The sequence below is a fragment of the Danio rerio genome, chromosome 9 (assembly GCF_049306965.1).
Source record: "Danio rerio strain Tuebingen ecotype United States chromosome 9, GRCz12tu, whole genome shotgun sequence".
Taxonomy (NCBI): domain Eukaryota; kingdom Metazoa; phylum Chordata; class Actinopteri; order Cypriniformes; family Danionidae; genus Danio; species Danio rerio.
In genome coordinates, this window is record NC_133184.1 from 5,977,420 (window position 1) to 5,999,523 (window position 22,104).

At 32.7% G+C, this 22,104-nt stretch overlaps 1 protein-coding gene across 2 annotated transcripts; it reads right to left on the reverse strand.

Moving 5' to 3' along the window:
- Positions 1 to 1,703: 1,703 nt before the first annotated feature.
- Positions 1,704 to 21,753, reverse strand: si:ch73-390b10.2. 2 transcript variants are annotated; one of them, XM_073912454.1, is made up of 15 exons: positions 21,560 to 21,753; positions 19,399 to 19,458; positions 19,212 to 19,315; positions 19,026 to 19,132; positions 18,824 to 18,925; positions 16,766 to 16,886; positions 14,934 to 15,014; positions 13,715 to 13,824; positions 11,625 to 11,713; positions 10,120 to 10,212; positions 9,953 to 10,048; positions 7,524 to 7,613; positions 7,270 to 7,335; positions 4,715 to 4,949; positions 1,704 to 2,015 (listed from the first exon to the last, which is right to left on the reverse strand). In XM_073912454.1, exons 1-14 carry the CDS (start codon positions 21,599 to 21,601, stop codon positions 4,743 to 4,745), a joined length of 1,368 nt encoding a protein of 455 aa, XP_073768555.1. In that variant the 5' UTR covers positions 21,602 to 21,753; the 3' UTR covers positions 1,704 to 2,015; positions 4,715 to 4,742. The 2 variants fall into 2 exon arrangements, with proteins under 2 accessions (XP_073768555.1, XP_002663360.1); XM_002663314.7 differs by lacking the exon at positions 1,704 to 2,015 and having other exon boundaries at positions 2,659 to 4,949.
- Between the last annotated feature and the right edge of the window lie 351 nt (positions 21,754 to 22,104).

Below are 22,104 nucleotides of genomic sequence, written 5' to 3' on the forward strand. Positions count from 1 at the left end.
AAACATTGCTTGATAAAGTAACCAGTACAAAACCAACACTATGTCTAGTTTCTCAGTCTGATCTCATACGTTTTAATGTGAACATGCCAACGAGGCATTGTTATTACAAGCGTCTGCATAAAGGCTGATTTATACTTCTGCGTTAAACGCCGGCGTATGCTACAGCACTGACGCATAGCCTTTCGCCGTGGCCATCGGCGTCACTGACATGCACCTCTCAAAAAATGTAACTACACGTCGAAACAACGCGTAGCGTAAGCTCTGTGATTGGTCGGCTTGGTAGCGATGACGAGTCTGGGCGGGACCGAGAGCCGCGCGAATGACGCGAGTGATTGTTTACAAGTGTGGAGTCCCGTGAAGGAGCTCGGGATGGAGAGTTTTGTTCTGTGTTTACCTCATGGTTAAAGTTGTTGCACGTCTGCCGGTTCCTGCCTCAAAATGAGCGAGTTTGAGTCACTTGTACCTCCAGGAAATGTTCAGGAAAAGCAAAGCAGCAGCGAAGAAACTCGACACAGAGGAACATTTACACCTCACTGCCAACTAGCGTTTCGGAAGTGTTAATGCAGACCAACAGAGACCGCGCGCAGAAGTATAAATGCACAGCTACGCTCGTTGCATGCGCCGTGAGTAACGCCGGTCACTTGACGCAGAAGTATAAACCAGGCTTAAGACGCGTGCAGACTGTGGTCAGAAAAACAGGTCACTATAATGAAAGGAAACACTACAAATGCTTAACAAAGATGATGATATACGATATTTATATAAAGCTTGATATGTCTACTTGTGCAATAACCAATTCATGTCTGATGGCTCATGCAGCTCATTATGCAGGTCTTTGTCTTCTCACGTGTGACTCACTGCATATTAATGATAGTGCATGCCTTCTCGCATTGACCATTTTCACTGAAAGTGACTTAAAAATTGTAATTCATTATACTGTTTTCTGTGAGCAAGTAAACAAGATGATTCTCACATCATTTTGAAGCACTAGGCTACAAGATCCAGTTCTCAAAAGTCTTGTGAACAAATGTTCAACTGTGTGTTTCACAGCCTTGTTTTAGTGACTTAAAAATTGTAGTTTTTCACTAACAATGCATGAACGTTTCTTTCTCAAAAATACAAGCACATACAAACATGCTGCTTAGGTATTGTTGTAGCCAATCTTGTGCTGTTTACAGTGTTTTCACATTCTAGCCATTAATATGTTTTTAAAATACTGAAAACAACACAAATATCAGTGCATGTCAAAATTCACTATGGCCCCAAAACACCCTCAGACCCCAGAGGGTTAATGATATATCACAAGAAAGATCATTATCTCAATACTCCTCAACACCCTATATTGCGTGCAGCCCTCACATTGAAAAACACCATTTCAGAGCACTCCAGGGGACTTTTAAACTGTCACTTTGTGCCGGAATTTGCGCTCTGCTTTTCAAAACCATAAATCCCGCCCACTTTAATTCACTGGCTGTGCAAGTCATTTTGACACTAATGAGCGCTGTGGGAAGGCTGATGCAGATTAGTCTACAAATATACCTTTTAAACCGTTTTGGTCATGCTAACAGAAAAGTGCTGTGTAATGAGGTAGAGCAGAGTATGCAAGAATTTCGCATTTATCTAATTACTGAAACACTATTAATAATATTAGAAACATTAACAAACTGCTAAGAACATTTAAAAAAATAGTTCAATATGCAAAATCGTTTTCACTTTTTAATTAGAACAACTCTTTTCACAATACCGTGATACCGTGAAACCATGATATTTTTTTCCAAGGTTATCATACCGTCAGATTCCTATACAGTGCGGGTGTGAAAGGTGGGCGCCCGTTTGCGAGAGGCATTCGAGATGCAAAAAAGCGTGCACATCGCGAAAACAAATTCTGATTTACGAAAACAAAAACTGCACAAATACGTACCTCCCGGGACGTATTTTGCGATCTCCAAAAACGTCCGCGGGGATACGTTTCCAGAAAGAGCCTAGGTTGTCCATTTCTGCTCGATGTACTGTTGCTATAAATAATTAAATAAAAAAAATAAAAAACCCAGACAAAACATATATACCTTAGGAACGGTATAACAGAAAACTTTGGCGGTTTTAAAACCTGGACTTTTCCAAACCACGGTATACCTTGAAACCGGTTATTGTCCCAATTAAAATACATACTTGTGTTTATAAAATACTAGTAGTGATGAATAGGCTGAAATATATATATATATATATATATATACATACATATATATATATAAATAGAGTTACAGTTACAAAAAAGCACAGATCCATCACACAAATACAAAGGAATAACACACCCCCAAAGTCATATTAACCTATTGTTTATGTGATTTTAGCATATAATTATGACTTTCACTAACTGAAAAACAGTATTAACATGTGAATCATTACAGTTCTTGAAGAGACCTTGACGAGATGTGGAATGATAGTAACGATTAACAGGAGTCCAACAGTCCGCCGTAACATTGTGAAGATAAATTTATACTGTATCTGATGTCTATTCATGATAAAAGACGCCTCAGCAGGAACTGAACTTGCAGATAAACAAACTTGTCAAACGCCTAATTTTTCACCTGCTATGGTAAAAAACAGAACACTTATAGGACTTATTTATTTATTTATTTATTTATTTATTTTATTAAAAAAAAAGAAAAAGAAAAAAAAGAATCTCAATGAGAAAAATTACACCCAATTTTCATACAACTTTGTCCCTTCCATTTATATACGCTTATAGTCAAGTTTGGGATGAGGTTTTATATCTATATAAAATAGTGATGTGATATTTTATGTCATATATCATTTAATTGTTTTGAAGAAGTCTTTTCTCACCAAGGCTGTATTTATTTAATCAAAATACAGTAAAAAAAAAAAAAAAAAAAAAAAACTAACAGTACAAATATTATTTACATTTAAAATTAGATTCAATTTTTACATATTTTTTATTGCAATTTACTCTTGCAATTCAAAGCTGAATTTCTTCCAATTTTCACATACTTCAGAAACCATTATAATATAATGATTAAGATTAATTACTTAATCATTAATAATTACTCTCACAATTATCAATTTCGTTTCCTGCTTCCGTTTGGTGCAAAAATATGATGGACATTTTTTTTAGGATATTTTGATGTAAATAATAAATGAAAAAATAAACTATTATATATATTTTTTTCTTTCCTTTTTAACCCGTTTTCTTTTATTTTTTAACTATTAAATGTGTGCCTGATGAATAAAATGAAATCCATTTTTGCTATTTTTTCAATAGTAATTTATAAGATTCCACTATAAAATAAAAAATAAACAAAATAATAATAATAAAAAAAATAATAATAATAATACGCAGCCCAATAGTTTTCGAAACTCATGATGATATAAAAAATAATAACAATATAATAATAATAGTAATAATAAGTATTGATGCTGTTATAATAATAATAATAATAATAATAATAATAATAATAATAATAATAATAATAATAATAATAATAATAATAACAGCAATAATGTTAAAATAATAATAATAATAATAATAATAATAATAATAATATAATATCATTACTGTAATAATAATAATAATAATTATAATAACAATATAATAATAATAATAATAATAATAATGATAATAATAATAAATATTATTACTGCAATAATAATAATAATAATAGCAGTTATGTTAAAATAATAATAATAATAATAATAATAATAATTATTATTATTATTATCATTTTAATATTAGTATTACAATGTCACGCATTAATTTTATTATTATTATTATTAGTATTATTATTATTATTGTTATTAATAATATTAATAATAATAATGAAACTACTTTTATTGTTGCTATTCTTATTCTTATTATTATTATTACTATTATTATTATTATTGTTGTTGTTGTTGTTGTTATTGCTAAAATAATAATACTTATAACATTATTATTATTATTATTATTATTATATTTAATAATAATATTTTATATATTATTATTATTATTATTATTATTATTATTATTATTATTATTATAGTAATATGTAATATCATTATTACTTCTACTATTATTGCTATAATTATTATTATTAATATTTATATTATTATTTATAATTACTATTTTTGTTTTTATTACTAAAGTAATAATACTTATAACAATAATAATAATAATAATAATAATAATAATAATAATAATAATAATAAGTATTATTTTATTATTATTATTATTATTATTGTTGTTGTTGTTGGTTATTATATGTTTCATGAAAATTAAATTAGAATATTATAATGATTTCTGAAGAGTCCTGTCACTAAAGTAATAGTTCTGAAAATACAACTCTGCCTTTAATGACAAAAATAAAATACAATAAAATATTGTTATTTAATTATTGTTAAATAATATTGCTTATTTTTAATTTGTAATAAAAACTAATAATAATAACAATTTTACAATTTTTACAGTATTCATTACCAAATAAATGCAGACTTGGTGACCAGAAATCATAAAAAATGAACATTACAATAACAATAATATTACCAATCCCAAATGTTTGAACGATAGTCTACTCAAATGACATAGAAATGCATCACCGCCAATGAACCCAGACTCAAATAAACACAGTCTCTGGGTCTCTCCTGATTCAGGAAATAAAAACCCACAAAACGCTTACTGCAGGACAAACAGCATAAAAGTCCTTCGAAAACATAAAGCCACCTGAAAGAGTCTGAGGTCACTGGCTATGTCACAGGGCCATGTGCTTCTCGGGTGCCTGTTTATGTGCCAGGTAGAGGAAGAGGATGCTGGAGAGAGCGCTGACCAAAAAGATCACGTCGAACCAGCGGTGGTAGAAGTTAAACTGCAGTTCACCCAACACCTCTGACACAATACTGCGGTACTCCAGCGGCATGCTCATCCGCATCAGCAGAACAGACGACACAAAATACATGCCCTACAAACACAACGCACATATTTATAAAGATTCATGTTATGTAAAAGACCTTTGTAAGACATTTTAGTAACAATTTAAGGATAAAGATTTAAGGATCATGATGAAGCCATACGATACACAATAATTGTTATAAATTGGACACTTTTGGCACTACCTTTTAAACAACTGGATCTAAAACATTGGTCGGCGAGAAGTTTTTATTCCATTAAAATGTAACAATTTAACATGATAATTCACAGTATTTTTTTAAATATATTTTAATATGTACAGTTCGGAATGAGTATGTTTAATTTTTAACAAATATAATAATAATAATGATAATAATAATAATTATAATAATAATAAGTTTTGCCGAATGACAAATTAAAATTAGTTAGCCCATTATTTGATATCTTATTTTCATATTAAAAATTTAAGTAATTTCTACTGTACATTAACTCATAATAGGGCAGATATTGGACAAATCTAGAGTACTGAGGAGGATTATTACACGACATTTGAACTTGAAAACAAACAAACAAACTAACAAACATATATATTAATAAGCATAGTAAGTAAATAAAAAATAAACATAAATAAATAACAAAAATGTTATTTATTTAAAACATACTAAACAAATAAGAAAACTAATAACAAAAATAAATAAATAATAAAAATGAACTAAATAAATAAATTGTAATCATTGTGTGATGAAGTTATCATATAAGGTTCTTTATCCGATAAAAAGCTAAACTGTTTTGCATAAAAAGTTATTTTTTTTAATAAAACGTAACATGGTATATTACAATTTTTATAATTGTACAATGTTATCAGCATATTATAACTCAAATATTAACTGAAATACATTTTTTTTTTTTTTTTTTTTACTGTGATGATGACAAAGTTCAATTTTCAGCAACATTCAATGCCACATTCAGCAACATTCAATGTTTTTCTGAGATGATTTTCTGCTTAAAGTTGCTATAATGGTTAATATTTCGCCTAAATATTTTGTGACATATTTTAAACAGCAAAATTTTTGCAAAGTGCAAACCCTTTGTGTCACTTTTGATCAATTTAATAAGCCCTTGCTGATAAAAAACAAAAATACAATTATTATTATTATTTTAATAACTAAATGTAACAAATAAACAGAAAGTGTATATGAAGACTTTCTGAATATTACTGCTGTAATATATATACACACACACCAAACAACAGTTCTGTCTGGTTCACGAATCTGGTTTATAACTATTAGATATTAAAGTAATATCAGCACTCATACAGCCTTCTTACACTTGTGTATTACTCTGCCCACAGGAGTGGCATGCAGAGGACTGCAGTTTGACAAATATTGCAGACGTTGGACAACATAGTGTACATTAGAGGCTTTTTATGCGAGAATGTTGTTGTTTAGATTACAACTATGCAGTTTACTTATAAGGGAAAGTGCCTATTTTAAATAATCATATTTTCAGAGATCCAGCGCATTGGCGGCCAGCATGCCATACTGAGCTGAGCAAAGACGGTTGAAGTTCCGCCACAAGATGGTGACAAGGACTGCATAATAAGTCCTTAGGGGCGAAAAACAGCATTTCTTCAGTGTACATTTCAAACTACAGCTGAACAAATCATTACATAACAGGTAAGTGACGTTCTATTCAATCTTTCTCTTTTGTATTTTGTAGTGTTGTATTGATATCATAGTAATCTGGTAGTGTTTGCTTTGCTTTGGCTTTTTCTAGATTAATTATTGTGAAATACCGATTGCGACATAAATACTGGGAAATCTCTGTAGACTGTAGATTTCATGCCGTTCAGTCTTATAATCTTAAAATGTCAGCAAAATCACCTGTTTTGTCATCATTTTAGACATTATGCTAGAGAATCATTCAAATACTAGCTCTCAAGTGATGTTGGTGAAGTAGTAATGGCTTCTGCTGTTCTGATGTCAGCTGCAGATGTGCGTGAAGAAGAAAGTAGTTCCTCTCAAAAGAGGGTTTTAAGTCTCCATGTTTGATATCCTTTTTTTTCATATAGACGATTAAGCTGTCGAACTGTTGTATAGACAAAATATCACACTCAAAGCAGTGAGATATGGCTGTATATCGTCACTGGTGGGACACTAAGTCACTCGGCTTGTGTCCTCGGGCCAACGAATGCCTCCCACCAGTACCGATATACAGCCATATTACACTGCTACTCGAGTAATATTGCTAATTTATATATATATATATATATATATATATATATATATATATATATATATATATATATATATATATATAAATAAATTAATTATTTTAATATATGATTTTTTTTTCTTTCTTTCACATCTTACCATGATCTGAGCCAAGACGAGCACAATAACATTGGAGGACTTGCTGCTGGAGATGGCGTAAAAAAACTGTCAACAAAACAAAACATGCGCAAAGATATCAACCACAACTACTCTTTTTTTTTTTTTTTTTATGAGTTTAGCTGCTCAAGGAAATAATCTTCCCCATCTGAACCAACACACACCTACACACACGTAACATATAATCATTTCCCCTTAAGTGATAAGATAGAATGAAGGTAAAAACGCATTATTACCTTGGTGAGTGTGATTAAAAGGCCTCGTATGGATGTGACTATAATGATTCCCACCAGAATAAAGGAAATGTGCTGAGACCAGAACTTGACCTGTAGGGAAAACAGAGCTTTAAGTTCTTCTGCTCATAAATTAAGAGGCTTTATCCATTAGAAAAAAGAAAGGATGAGCAGCATTTGGGCTTATCAGAGAGAAGCCGGACCCAGATTACACGTTTAAGAGGCTGAATCATTACCTCCTCCAGGGGAAAGATTAAACAGTCATTTAACAGGCTGGGGAACAATTAACTGCCAACTAAAGCAGTAAATGTCAGCTGACAAAGCACACATACACAACCATCGTCAGGAGAGTAAAGTCTAATAATAATAACTGTGTGGAGCCATAACTGCTATTATGTACAGTATATTTGTGAATGAGGACTAATAAATATAATAATTTAAAGTAAAATAAAAAATTAAATCTTAATAAAAATGAAAAAAAATACACAATCTCACACACACACACACACACATATATATATATATAAAAGAACTAAAATGTAAAATATACATATACACAACATACTGCTGAGACAATACAACACTTTAGTTTTGATGAGTCTGCAGTTTTATAAATTGGTCAATAGAAACTAGAAATATCGTAATAAAGTAAAGTATTTGATAAGATCAAGAGATAATAATAAATGAATAAAGGTTTAATGTATGCAACTTTAGTCATTGAAACATATAAAATACACTATTGTTCAAACATTTTGTTGCAGTAACCTTGATATTTAAAAAGTCTTATTTTATTCAGATCGTTAAATTGTTCCAAAGTGATATTTTGTATGTTTCAAATAAAATAATACAGCAAATAAATCACTGCAAAAGCATTTAAAATGGATTTTTCAGTCTATGATATATTGTACCATAATATTGCAGTGATATTAACATACTGTAAATTTAGTAACTAAATCATTTTGACTAAGGTATGTCTTTAAAAACTGAAAGAGTACTGCTGACGATACAAACTAACTTTGCCATCTGAATGAACAAACAAAGGGCACTGATCCCACAATTACCAAATCTCTAGAGACAGGACAATCAACTCAAACTGGAACCGCGTCTTTTTTAAGAGGAGACGAGCGACAAATCCGGATTTTACCATTTCTAGATGCAAAAAGCTCTCAGGTAAACAATGTTCCTTACAAACGTACTTTTGCCGCATGTTGCATGCACTGTACACGTGAGTCCAGCTGCGCTCTCATAGCGGGGAAAGGAAAATGAAACCTTTGTTGCAGCACATTAATAAATGCAACACTGACGATCCATGTCTCCAAATTCTTGTTCTTCCACTTGTTTTGGCAACACAATGTGGTGTCGCTCTGCCGTCTGAAGATTGTAACAGCTTCTTCGAAGCTATCGTGCATATTAATGAAGTTGCAGAGCATACAACATAGAGTGCGCTGATTGGTTTGAACAAAGTCTTTCTCATGAATTAATGCTGCACACTCAGAGATGCACGATGCACTCGCAGGTACAGACAGCCAGTCTACATGCTGGAATACACACAAGTATCTAATCACTGTGACAAAGCTTCAAAAATTAGTTTCAAACCAAAAGAACGAATTTGCTCAAAATAATGCAAAAACAACCAATTTTCACTTTTTTGTGAAATATATGTGTCCTAATAGTGTTTTTAGCAGCATGGGACACATATATGACTCAACATCTCATATGTCAACAGCTCAAAAAAATGTGTTTTGGTGTTTCTTGACAATTTTTACTATTGAAACCATTTTACTATTTTCCTAAGTGTATATAATCGATAGGTAACTACTGTAATGAAATATCAGCATTCGTTTTATACCTTCAGTATTACCTTTGCTTGAAATGATCCGATCTAATCCTGTTTACATGAAATAAGCCTGCTCCCAAGCAGGTTTGCCCTACCAGACCGGATGAGTTGTGAAGAACGAAACAATCCTGGATCATGTCAAATCGTCAATAACCAAATCCAGATAATTGAGTAATCCACGTACGTATGAGGAACAGACCCATAGACTTCATAATTGTTGTCTAATTAATCAAAACGGAACAAAATTGGTCTGCTTATTTGTTATTTTTAAATTGTGCTTTAGTCTGATTTAAATGACAGCAAAAAACTGTGATTTGTTAGTAACATTTTACTAGTTTAATTATTATTGCTTTGAGAAGCCCATTTTACATTGTGGATGTTACTACTTTTAATTTATTAATCCAGCTTTGTTATTATTAGTTATTGTTAATATGACTTAATAATAATTATATACAAATATTTATTTTGTAAAAATGTGAACCAATATAAAAAAGAAAGAAAAACAATAAATCAGAACTAACAATGTAATATATGCATGCAATATAATGTAATATGCAAAAGCTTACAATATTCAGCCAAATATACATATACATACATCAAACTGAATTCCAAGATAGTTGACGGTAATCTCGATTCCCCTCGTCACCGGGTCAGTCTTCCCCACACGGTCAAACACTATGTTTATAGTGGCCTATTAAAAACAAACCAATTAAAGGGCATTCTTATAATGTTCAAGCGTATGCCAAAAATATTGACACTTACCATGAATATTTTCCACACACAGTAGATGGAGAAGAAATACCCTAAGAAGTTGAAGTATTTCCCTTGAAATGTTTTTGAGTATTCTATCCGCTCCTGAGAATGCAACAACATAAGATATTTATATATTAAAATATTTATTTGAACAGTTGAAGACAAAATAAATAGCCTTACTTTGAAATTTGAATTCTTTTTCAAATACTTCCCAAATTATATTTAACGGAGCAAAGACAATATTTCACTTATTTCCTATTGTCTTTTTTACATTGTAATAAGTATAAATTATTTTTATTTGGCTGGAAAAAAAAATACATACAGGGCTCAGCGTACATGAGTACACCCCTCGCAAACATCTCTTTCAAATTAATATTTTGTATATGATACACGAGCAATATCACACAAGTATCAGTGCGATATGGGTGTATATCGGCACTGGTGGGAGGCGTGCGGTGGCACAAGGCCGCAGGCCTTAGTGCCCTCACCAGTGCTGATATACAGCCATATCGCACTGCTATGAGTGTGATATTGCGTTTATACAACACTTTGACAGCATAATTGTGTATAAAAAAAACAAAAACAAACATGGAGAGTCTCAAAAACCGTTTTGTATGAGGAACTACTTTCTTTCGCCTTGGATTCAAATCATAAGCTGACAGTTAAACAGTTGAGCAAGCATCTTTTAAACTTTAGATCTGTAGTGTCTGCTTTTAGCTGGATGTATGTGGGCGGAGTAATACACAAAGGGTAAAGAGGCTGTACGGGTGCTGATATTACTTAAATATATCACAGCTATCAGCCAATCAGATTTGAGAACCAGACAGAACTGTTGTATAATATACAATATTATATTTGTGCATATAGACCATTTCAATGTGATGATGTCATCGGCCCATGAACATTTTCAGCTTGTTGTCAAACTATTTCATAGCTGTAACAAAAGTCAATCCAATCATAACGTTTAAACAACTGTCATAACATTATTTACAAATATGTGTAGCTTTCAGGATTCTCTAAAGCTATGATAATTAAAAAATAAAACAGGAAATACTTTGGGACCATTGTTATCGTTTACATCTGTCAAAATGGTCTACAGATCTGGTTAGTCAGTACTGAAGCCAATTCTGCGGCTAATCTATCAAAACACCAACAATAACGGTCCAAAGATATAAAATAAAACATTTAAAAAGAAAAATTAAAGAGAAACAAAAATAAAACAAAAAAATATTACATTTTGTAAGTATTTTTTTTTTTATTTAATGAATTATCTTTCCATTTGTAAACACGTTCTGTAACCAAAATATCATTTTATTAAATATAGCTGTTTAATAAATCTGTTTTGTTAAAATCTTTACTGAGAAATGAATACAAATTTTTGTCTTAAACTATATGCATGTACACGTGTATTTATTTATTTCATGAAATGACCATGTTTTAAGCAGCTTGATACCTCCAGATGACCCCTATATACAGTAATACACCTGTGATGTTCTGTTATATTCAGTAAATACCTTGGTTGCCTGCAGATCTACAGTCTCCAAGAAAAGTTGTCTGCTGAGTTCCTCCAGAGCATCCACTTCCTGCTGGATCAGAGACAGATCTACAGTGCCAGAGTTAAGAAGCAATCTTCAGAGGATCCAAACACTGAGCCAATGAACCGCAGCCACAAAAATGAGTGCTCTCAGCCTCCGAAACAATGAGCAACATAACACAAAGCTATAAAAATACGACTCAGACTACAGTGTTTAATCAGAAGCCAATTTTAAAAAGTATTGAGCTTATTCTGCAAAACACTATTTTTATTGTCATCAAGTCAGATTATACCATGTCCATCTAGATAAAATCTTGACGTGTCAAAGGTAACAAATATGCCAGACTATACAGTACGTTGCTTTGCAACAAGTCATTAAGTGAATTCTACAACATGTAAAATTTCGGTGATGATGTTGTGAAGTGGCATCAGTTGTTGTGCTGTATGTCACATTACACAAGAAGAAACAATTTAATCTCGCGTTCTGATGCCCATTTGTTGTATAGAAATCCACATGAACCCATATGTCAAATACATGGTTTCCGCTACATTCATTCTTCCATGGCGGGGCGCCACACCAAAATTCATTCCGCCACGACTACATTATAGCTTCTTATTCAAAATATTTGGTAGTTTTTTTTAAATAGCGGGTTAAAAATTGCACCGAAAACGTATGAAAAGGAAAGTGAATAATAACAGCGCAAACTTTTCTGTGACCGTAGTACTGCTGTGCGTTCTATTTAACCCTTTAAGGTGAAGTGCTGACTGACTGACTGACAGGTGCGTGATGTGTGAGGCCAGCAAACATGGCGTAGCTTTCAGTTATGTTGAACACAGTTTCCATAATTATACTTTATTTATATATTAAGGTCTGTGGCTCTGCATATAATGACTATATCTTGCTGAAGTTTATAGCCATTTCACTTTACTTCAGGACGCATTAATCCCGCAGTCCGCTTCGCAAGTCTATCAGAGACATTCATAAATATTCCTAGCAAATCTAATAAATGTTGGGAGACATACTCGGTACATAAACGCACTAAATCACACTTCAGCCATGTTTATTTGATGGCACGCAAGAAGTTTTGTGCACGAACAAAGGAAAACAGTGCTCAATCAGCGATTGACATGCTCATAGGCTATTACATGAATGCGATATCGACTTAATACTACACCCACGACATTTCTATTGAAATAATGCCACATGTAGTGGTAGATCTGTGTAAAATGCCCAACAAAGTATGCCGCCACAGCTGGAAAAAATCCTAGAGTAAACACTGAAATAAAACCAAAACCATGAAGCAGCAGTGGAGAAATTAGAGCTGCTGGATTTACATCATGTTAATTCATCGACATCTGCTGAAAAACATGGAGGCATGTGGCTGTTTAAATGTTCTAATATTCTAAACAGTGTGCATCTTAAGTTAATACAGCACATTGTTCAATCATACTTAGAAATAATTATTAATGCCATCTCCAGAGACATCAGTGTGTATTTTACAAACCATGAATATTAAGTGTTACAAGTACATGTGTATTGAAATGTCTAAAACCTCAAATAAATGTTATTCTTATGAAAACACTGATACAATTTGGTTTACGACAAATGCTGCACACACTTGCGAGAGAACAGATTTGAATTTAACAGCTGATCATGTGGCACTATGAACGTTCTGGTAGGATTGCACACTTCAGGAACCAGCCAATGCTTATCACATCAGTGTGCTCGTACACAACAAAGGGTTAATAAATTACAATAGTACTTTGTTTCAGCCTGGTTGGTAAAAACCTTTGGCGTCATGATGTTTACTAACAGTGAAAAACTGCTCAGGCATTTCCAATTGATTTTTACCACAAACAAGAAACGAAAAGGAACTTTGCTGCAAGCACATCAAGGCTTTAATTGTCCTGATATACAGGCTTTGCTAAGACACTTAGGGCACAGTAGTGGTGAAATGTGATCTCAGTAACTCTCCAGCTATTAAATGAGGCTGAAGAGGGCTTGCTTTACTAATTCAGGATCCGTGCTATTAGCCTGCAGCCTCATTTTAAGTGGCTGATTAAGGATACTCTCACTGCCTGATGGTGAAGAGGTCACACTCTTGATCATCCCCCAGAATCCTGTCTGTTTATTCTGCTCTTCTCCTCGCTGGTACATCTGCCTTCTAGTCATGGCAATCCTACAAAGGCACATTGAACAATGTAATATAACACATTTGTAAGACAGTAAATGCATGAATTCTAAATATATGAAGAATAAAGTATTATACCTATATATAACCAATCATTGTACACAACATTAATACTAAATAAAAACATAATTTAAAAAAATAATGACAACATAATAATAAGAACAAAACATTGATAAATCTTAAAAAAAACAAATACAGACCTGGTATATATATATATCACTGACATTTAAAGGCTTAACTAGGTTAATTAGGTTAACTAGGCAGGATAGGGTAATTAGGCAAGTTATTGTATAACGATAGTTTTTTTCTGTGGATAATCGAAAAAAATATAGCTTAAAGGGGCTAATAATTTTGACCATAAATTACATGTTAAGACAATGCAAAGACACAAACAGACAACCTGCGGTGCGATACACGCGAATGAGACGGCGCAAATGATGCTATTTGTGCAAATGAAGTGGTGTATGTTGAGCATTTTGCGCAATTGAGGCAATTAACGTGCGCATCGTATATTTCGGTCGAGTTTAGAAATCTGAACTTCAGCAAACATTCTTGCCACATTAACCAATCAGGAGCTTGCTCTTGCGAGGGCGTGATTATGATGTAGCACCTCTTGTTGGTGTCCCAGGGAAAAAATCCCCCTGCCGACACCAACAACATTTCATCAAACTGGGCTCGGCTAAGTCAGAAGCACAGCTGAAAGCTTTCATCATCCAGGTGAAGTTTCTGAAGGAGTTTATGAACTTATAGAGCTGGGTGCACCTCTGAAAGGATCTAGTGGACTCAGACACGACTCCAAACAAATCAACGCTGTTTTTTTAGCCACCATAAAGAACATAAACGCATCCATTCTCTCAATAAAAGTTAGCAATAAAGCTAGAGTCATTGCTATGACTCTGTCTCCAGAGCAGACAGAAGCCCTGCCCATCATGCGAATCCACGTCTGTTGTGAAGTGAATTTGAGGCGCGAATGAAGTGGATATGATGCGCGAATGAAGCAAGTAAACTCAAAATAATCAAGCATTTATTTATGCACATGTAGCGCGATTTATCTGTGCTTGCCATGTCTGATGTGAACACAGCATTATATTACTTACCTTTTCTTTTTACTGACAATCATATCCATAGTTTGTAGGAGTCTTCTCTCAAGAGCCAAGATATCACTGTCTGTCACATTCCTGAGTAAACAAAGCACATTCATTTCTTCTAGCATACAAAAAAATAAAACATACTCTCCCCAGGTCAGGACTACAAATGTCATATTTCTTTTTCATGTTTGCAGATTTTATTCAACAAAACAAGCATAAGCCTAGAAGATGGTGCTACTTTCCCTTATGGTGAATGCAGTAATTGACTGTGTTATCATCAATAATGTTACTTGTTCAGCACAAGTGTTCATTACATAACAAAAACTAAATATTACCTTTGAAATGTTTTGAATTTATACTTCGTTTTCTTTGTTTGCTTGTTACTACACCCGTACAAAACGCTAAAGTCCAGCATCTACACATCTGGCTTGACTAGTGCGGTTGAATGACGTTAGTCCTGGGAGTACTGTACAAATGTTGGAGGGCTTTTGACGCACGTTCTGTATGTGATTTCTAGTGTATATAGCTATGGTAATTAAACCTAAAAAACAAGACCTTCTTTGACTTTCAAGGTTGTCTAAGAAAGCCAGTAGACTGAGTTGTGTGTTTATAAAATAAATATTAATGTTACATACTACAGATAGTAGTATTCTGAACTACAACTTCATTGTGTCAAGAAGAAAAGGAAATAAGTCAAGCTATAATCTCACAAAGCCAGATATATATAATCCACATGCATGAGCATGTGTAAGCAATTTATAAATCTGACTGCAGTTCGCTAAATAACAACCAGTGTAGCTATTAACAAGGGTTTCTGAATACTCACATAGATAGTTTAAAGAGTATCTATTATGGGTTTTAAAAATGACCTTCCATGTGGTGTGTAACACAACTCTAAGTGAAGTGAAATATCAAGCTAAGGCCTAAATCTAAAAGTGCACAGTGTTTAAAACTATTGATTCATTTATTAAAGAGTCAAAAATCAAAAACAAATCCTCAAAATAGCAACGCACCAGCAATGCACCTTAACACACCTTCTTTTTTAGACCGTAACGCCTATGGGCGCATATATGAATGCAAATGTATTTGTTATTTAAACAGCGTGGTGCAATATGTCAAAACGAAACTTGGGTCAAGCTTAAACTAGAAAACAACATTTGCGTCACGCCTTGCGCCGGGTGTATGATAGGGCCCTAAATGTCTTAGTTTTCTGAAAATAAACAAAAGTCTATGAACGACAAGAGGGTGATAAATTAATAACAGAAATATAAAGTTAGTCAAAATTATTAACCCCTTTTGATTTTTTTTTCTTTTTTAAATATTTCCCAAATGATGTTTAACAGCAAGGAAGTTTTCACAGTATGTCTGATAATATTTTTTCGTCTGGGGAAAGTCTTATTTGTTTTATTTCAGCTAGAATAATAGCAGCTTTTAATTTTTTAAACACAATTTTAAGGTAAAAAATATTAGCCCCTTTAAGCTATTTTTTTTAATAGTCTACAGAACAAACCATTGCTATACAATGACTTGCCTAATTACCCTAACCTGCCTAGTTAACCTAATTAGCCTAGATAAGCCTTTAAATGTCACTTTAAGCTTTATAGAAGTGTCTTGAAAAATATCTAGTCAAATGTTATTTACTTTTATCATGACAAAGATCAAATAAATCAGTTATTAGAAATGAGTTATTAAAACTATTATGTTTAGAAATGTGTTGAAAAAAAACTTCTCTCCGTTTAACAGAAATTGGAGAAAAAATAAACAGGGGGGCTAATAATTCTGACTTCAACTGTATATAATTTTGGGGTGAACTAACCCTTTAAAGTGTAAAGCAAAGTTACCTTAGGAAATATGACATGTATGTGTACGGACAGTTCACAGCACCAAAACCGGACAGTAGAGCCATTAGAGTGACCCCAATGACCCCCACGCGACTGATCAGCTGCTCAATGGACAGAATACCTGAAAACACAAGAAAGAGATGCACGTCTACATATTAGACTGGTGGACAATTTATTAATTGTTATAATTAATATCTGTACTGTACTAATGTACACTACTTGCCTCAATAATTGGTGGTAAATATATCAAAAATACATTTAATAAATAAGATCAATTTACTCATGATCCATTAGTAACCTTTTTTCTTACTTTTTACATTTATTCATTTGGCATATACAGTTAAACAAAGTGACTTATTATTGAGAACAATAGAAGTTATCAAAACATCAAAATGACAACAATTGCAATTAAATATAAAAACACTCTTATTTTAATTAAATGTTGTTTAACACACTTAAAAACTACAAACAAATGCAGCGTAGGCAAAAGCAGTTTTAAACACAAAATACTGGTACACCGAATGTTGATTTAATTCAGGTAATTAATAAATAAAATCTCACATTTTTACACAAGTGCCTAAAACATAGGTAAGATTCTTGGTTATTACCACTGTTTTATTCTAACTGAGAAGTTTAAGTTGTCCAATTGCAAATGTAAATGACCAGGGGTGTGTTTCCCAAACAACAACGTAACTCGCGGCTGGACTATCATAGTATGATGCATCGTTTGGGAAAAGAACGATGTAGTGACGAGTGTTTCCCAAAACCCGTAGTTTCTCTGTCGCAGATCCATCGCTTGAACCACGTTAGTTATAGTGTAAAATGCCCATAATGATGCTCTAAACTGGGTGGAGTAACTACTTCTTTAGAAAAAAAAAACATAATTGATTTGTGCAATTGATATGTTTTACACGCACATACATTTAAAATAAACTCCAATATTAGATTTGATAAAAAAATGCACTCGCTTTCCATATTAACTGAAGTATATGTAAATGGCACATAGAACTCATGTTTCCTTTACAAGTATTATTGAGAAGTTGAACATTATAAATTCAATTCTAAAACATATCACTTACAAAAGCTAACACGTATTCTAATATCATATATAAATCATATAAATAAATAACGAGGCTATTTATTATAAAATGAAATGTAATATTTATTATTTATTAGAAATAAAAAAACATACTTTAATAATAATAATATTAATAATATTTATGATAATGAATAGATATTGTTTTTTTTTTTTTTGAAAAGTCTACTTTTACAATTTGACACATGTAAACCACTGCAGAGAGTTCTAACCAGCAGGCCATTGTCATATACAGTCCAGATATTTAATAAATAACCTACTATAAATTAAAATAATTAACGTATGCTTTTTGTTTTCACAAGCTTTGAAGACGTCACATAAATTCCGCTTTTAAATAATAGGTCACATATAGCTTTCGCCATGAGGCTGTGTTCAAAATGACTTCAATGTTTTTAAAGTGCACTGCGAAGGGAGCACAATTGTAAACATGAAGATCGCTAAAACTGAACTGTAAAAATAATTTGGAAGCAAATTACACCTAAGAGAGATGACCGTAATGTTTTTTATTTTTTATTTTTAATAATTCCAACTTTGAATGTTAGAGTGTTCAAAATGAATAAGGCATAGGTGGGATAAGTGGTAATAGAACACAGCCAGGAACTATGTTTCTAACTACAGCTCCAGAGTAGTAGTTGCGAGTGCTCAAGTTTGCGACGTAGTTTGCGAATGTTTGTTGGAGCGACGGATTTGGGGAAACGGCAAATCAACAAACTATGTTTGTAATGACGGAACTTGCGACCTTAGTTGGCTAATCATGGTTTTGAGAAATGCACCCAAGAGCAATTTAAGCAGAAATTAACATGGAGATTTCTTTAGCTATCAAAATTAGCAAAGGAGCAATAATGTGTAATTTCAATTTAGTTACTCAAAAACATCTGTATTATTCATATATGCATAAAAAATAGACAAAAAAGTAACCAGAGTTTTAAAAGGTTTTGTATTAAAAAACAAAAATAGCCTACCATGTTTGGGACTGAGTATAGGAAAAGGATCGCCCAGTTTCCAAAAGAAATACATGAATGTAAACCAGACCACACATGAAAAAAGCAACCTCTGTCTCTGCACTGTAAGAGCGAAGAAAACATATATGAGAAATATATAGGAGAAAGCTGTGAGCAAACTAGTAGAAAAGCTTACAGAATATAAAAAGACAAATATACTTACATAAACGTATATTACTGACCACAAAGTAGCCAATGTAGAAAGGCACCACAAATATCAGAACCAGCAATATCACATACAAATTCAGCTTCCAGTGGAAATACCTGGACCTGTTTACAAAAAGAATGTCAATATTTGATCTACGTATCTCATAAATGGAGCCCCCCAAAATTTTCACAAAACACTTACGAGCTGCTCAATGCACCGAGGATCTCAAAGATAATGAGCTCAAACATTGTGCAAGAGAAGGCGAACGTGATGGAGAACACCACCTGCACCACATACTGCCGAACCTGATGAAGAAAAGAGACACATCACTGACGCTGCACCTGTAAAGTAACAAACTGCTCCAAATCTGCAATCTTGTGCATCATACCTCATAATCTTTAAACAACTGACGCATGAAAAACAGCCACCCAAATCCAAAAAACAGCACCTGTGTACAGAAAAAATAAATAAAACATGTTAGTTGGAGTGTCTCTTACACCATCAAAACCAAACATCCTACATAATATATATATATATATATATATATATATATATATATATATATATATATATATATATATATATATATATATATATATATATATATATATATACAACAGTTCTGTCTGGTTCTCAAATCTGATTGGCTGATAGCTGTGCGATAATCTGCAATAACAGAACTCCTACAGCCTCTTTACCCCTTGTGTATTACTCCGCCCATATTCAGCCAGCAAAAAGCAGACACTACAGATCTAAAGTTTAAAAGATGCACACTCAACTGTTTAACTGTCAGCTTATGATTTGAATCCAACGCGGAAGAAAGTAGTCCCTCATACAAAAGTGTTTTTGAGACTCTCCATGTTTGATTTTGTTTTTATATACACAATTATGCCGTCAAACTGTTGTATAAACGCAATATCACACTCATAGCAGTGCGATATGGCTGTATATCGGCACTGGTGGGGGCACTAAGGCATTTGGCCTGCGGCCTCGTGCCAACGCACGTCTCCTACCAGTGCCAACATACAGCCATATCGCACTGCTACTTGTATGATATTGCTCATATATAGAGATTAAAATGGCTCATTTTAATTCTGCCGAAGGCATTTAGAATACATGTGCTACCAAAATAATAAGTCTTAAAGAATGGGTTTCTCAAGCCAGGTGTCGCATTAGATCAGGGGCTCATCTCCTGTTTCTAAAATGCATCACAAACTGCTTGAGAAACTGTTCTACTATGATAATTGGTGATGAAAATAAATGATGTTCAATAACATGTACTTGTGTTTACTAACTGTTTATTCAGTTAAACATATATTTTGAACTGTAGGCCTACATAAGCTTAAAACAGCGAATTTTGTTCACCTTAATGCGACTAAAGTCATAACTGAACTAAACAGAAATGGAATTAAATGCTTTAAATGGCAACATGTTTATTTACTATTTGGAAGAAATGTCATCAGTAGTGTTAGAATAAATACAAATAATTCACTCAAACACTTATCTATAAATCCTAAATCCAGAGAAACTGATCATTTTCAACTGGAAAATAACTTTTTATTAAAACCCTTTACAATCCATAACCTCTCTAGAAGACATCTCCAAGTTACTCATGACAGCAGAAGCAAATAAGAGTTTATTGAGGTTAAAGAAGTTGGTTTTATATTCGCACATTTATTCAGTAACAACTTATGACACACTCTCAATATATATTTCAGTAAATATTGCTTCATCAATGCTTCCGAAGTTAAACAAATAATGTAAAATATGCCACTTTTTAGTGGTTTCTTTGTTATGTTAACCAATTGTTGGTTTATGCTTTAAATGGCAACAGGTTTATTTAATATTTGGAAGAAATGTCATCAGTAGTTTAGAATTAAAAAATAAAATAAAAAAAAATAAATACTTAAACACATATTTATAAATCCCAAATCCAGAAAAACTGATAATTTCCAACTGTAAAATAACTGCTAATTAATAACATATTACAATCCATAACCTCTCTAGAAGACATCTCCAAGTTACTCATGACAGCAGAAGCAAAGTGACAGACAAATAAGTGTTTATTGAAGTTAGTTTTATATTTGCACATTTATTCAGTAACATGACACACTCTCTATATTGTTTACCACGGTACTTTGAATATTCGGACTGAAATCACATGTAAGTATGACTTCCAAACAGCATTAGCGCTGTTTATTTAACTGTGAACAATGCTGCGCTTTAATAGTCGTCGGCTGCTAATATGATGTCACTACTTATAATTAGCAAAAAAAATAAAAATAAAAATAAATACTTGAAATTATATTATTAAGAAGAAAGTCCGTATTATACTTTTATTGTAGTGTCCAAAAGTAACAGAAAAAGACCTGTATTTACTACATATACATACCGTGTGATATTAGACTTTACCCAGGCACATAATTAAGACACTACATTATTTGTAAATGTCAAACGATATTTACCTTTACACTGAATGTGTTTCTTTGTAAGCGTTTTTCATCTTGATATGCATTTAACGTTAATAATGAAAGAGAGATGAGACTTACCTGAGAAGTGAACATAATCACTGAATCTACGAAGAAAGACATGGCGCGTCATGTGTTATGAACTTTATCATGCAGAAGCTTATCATACATTTATACAATTATACATCTGTTTATAAATAAACACAATATTTAACAGAACAAGTGGGCGACTGAGCTGTCAGGATGCTGACGTCACGGCATGGAGCTTTTCCGGCGCGGTGTAATGTCGTCATAAACTACTTCAGGATTTGAGCGCCAGAGGGAGGCATCACCTAAACAAATTTAGCAGGACATACAGATAATGGCAAACACTTCTTTCAAAATATAACACTTTTGGATATAGCACTGTTGTTCTAAATCTAAAGCTCTATCATGAGCTTATATACAATTCAATACAATTTTCTACAATTGTCAGCAGTCATCCGCTGAGAGGAGTAACAGGTAGGCTACACTGTAAACACCAAAGACATGAAACAGAAATTATTCATTAGGCCAAACATTTCTGCTGCATACAGTACAATACAATAAAACCACACACATTCTGTAGTTTTTCTGTGATTTCCTAC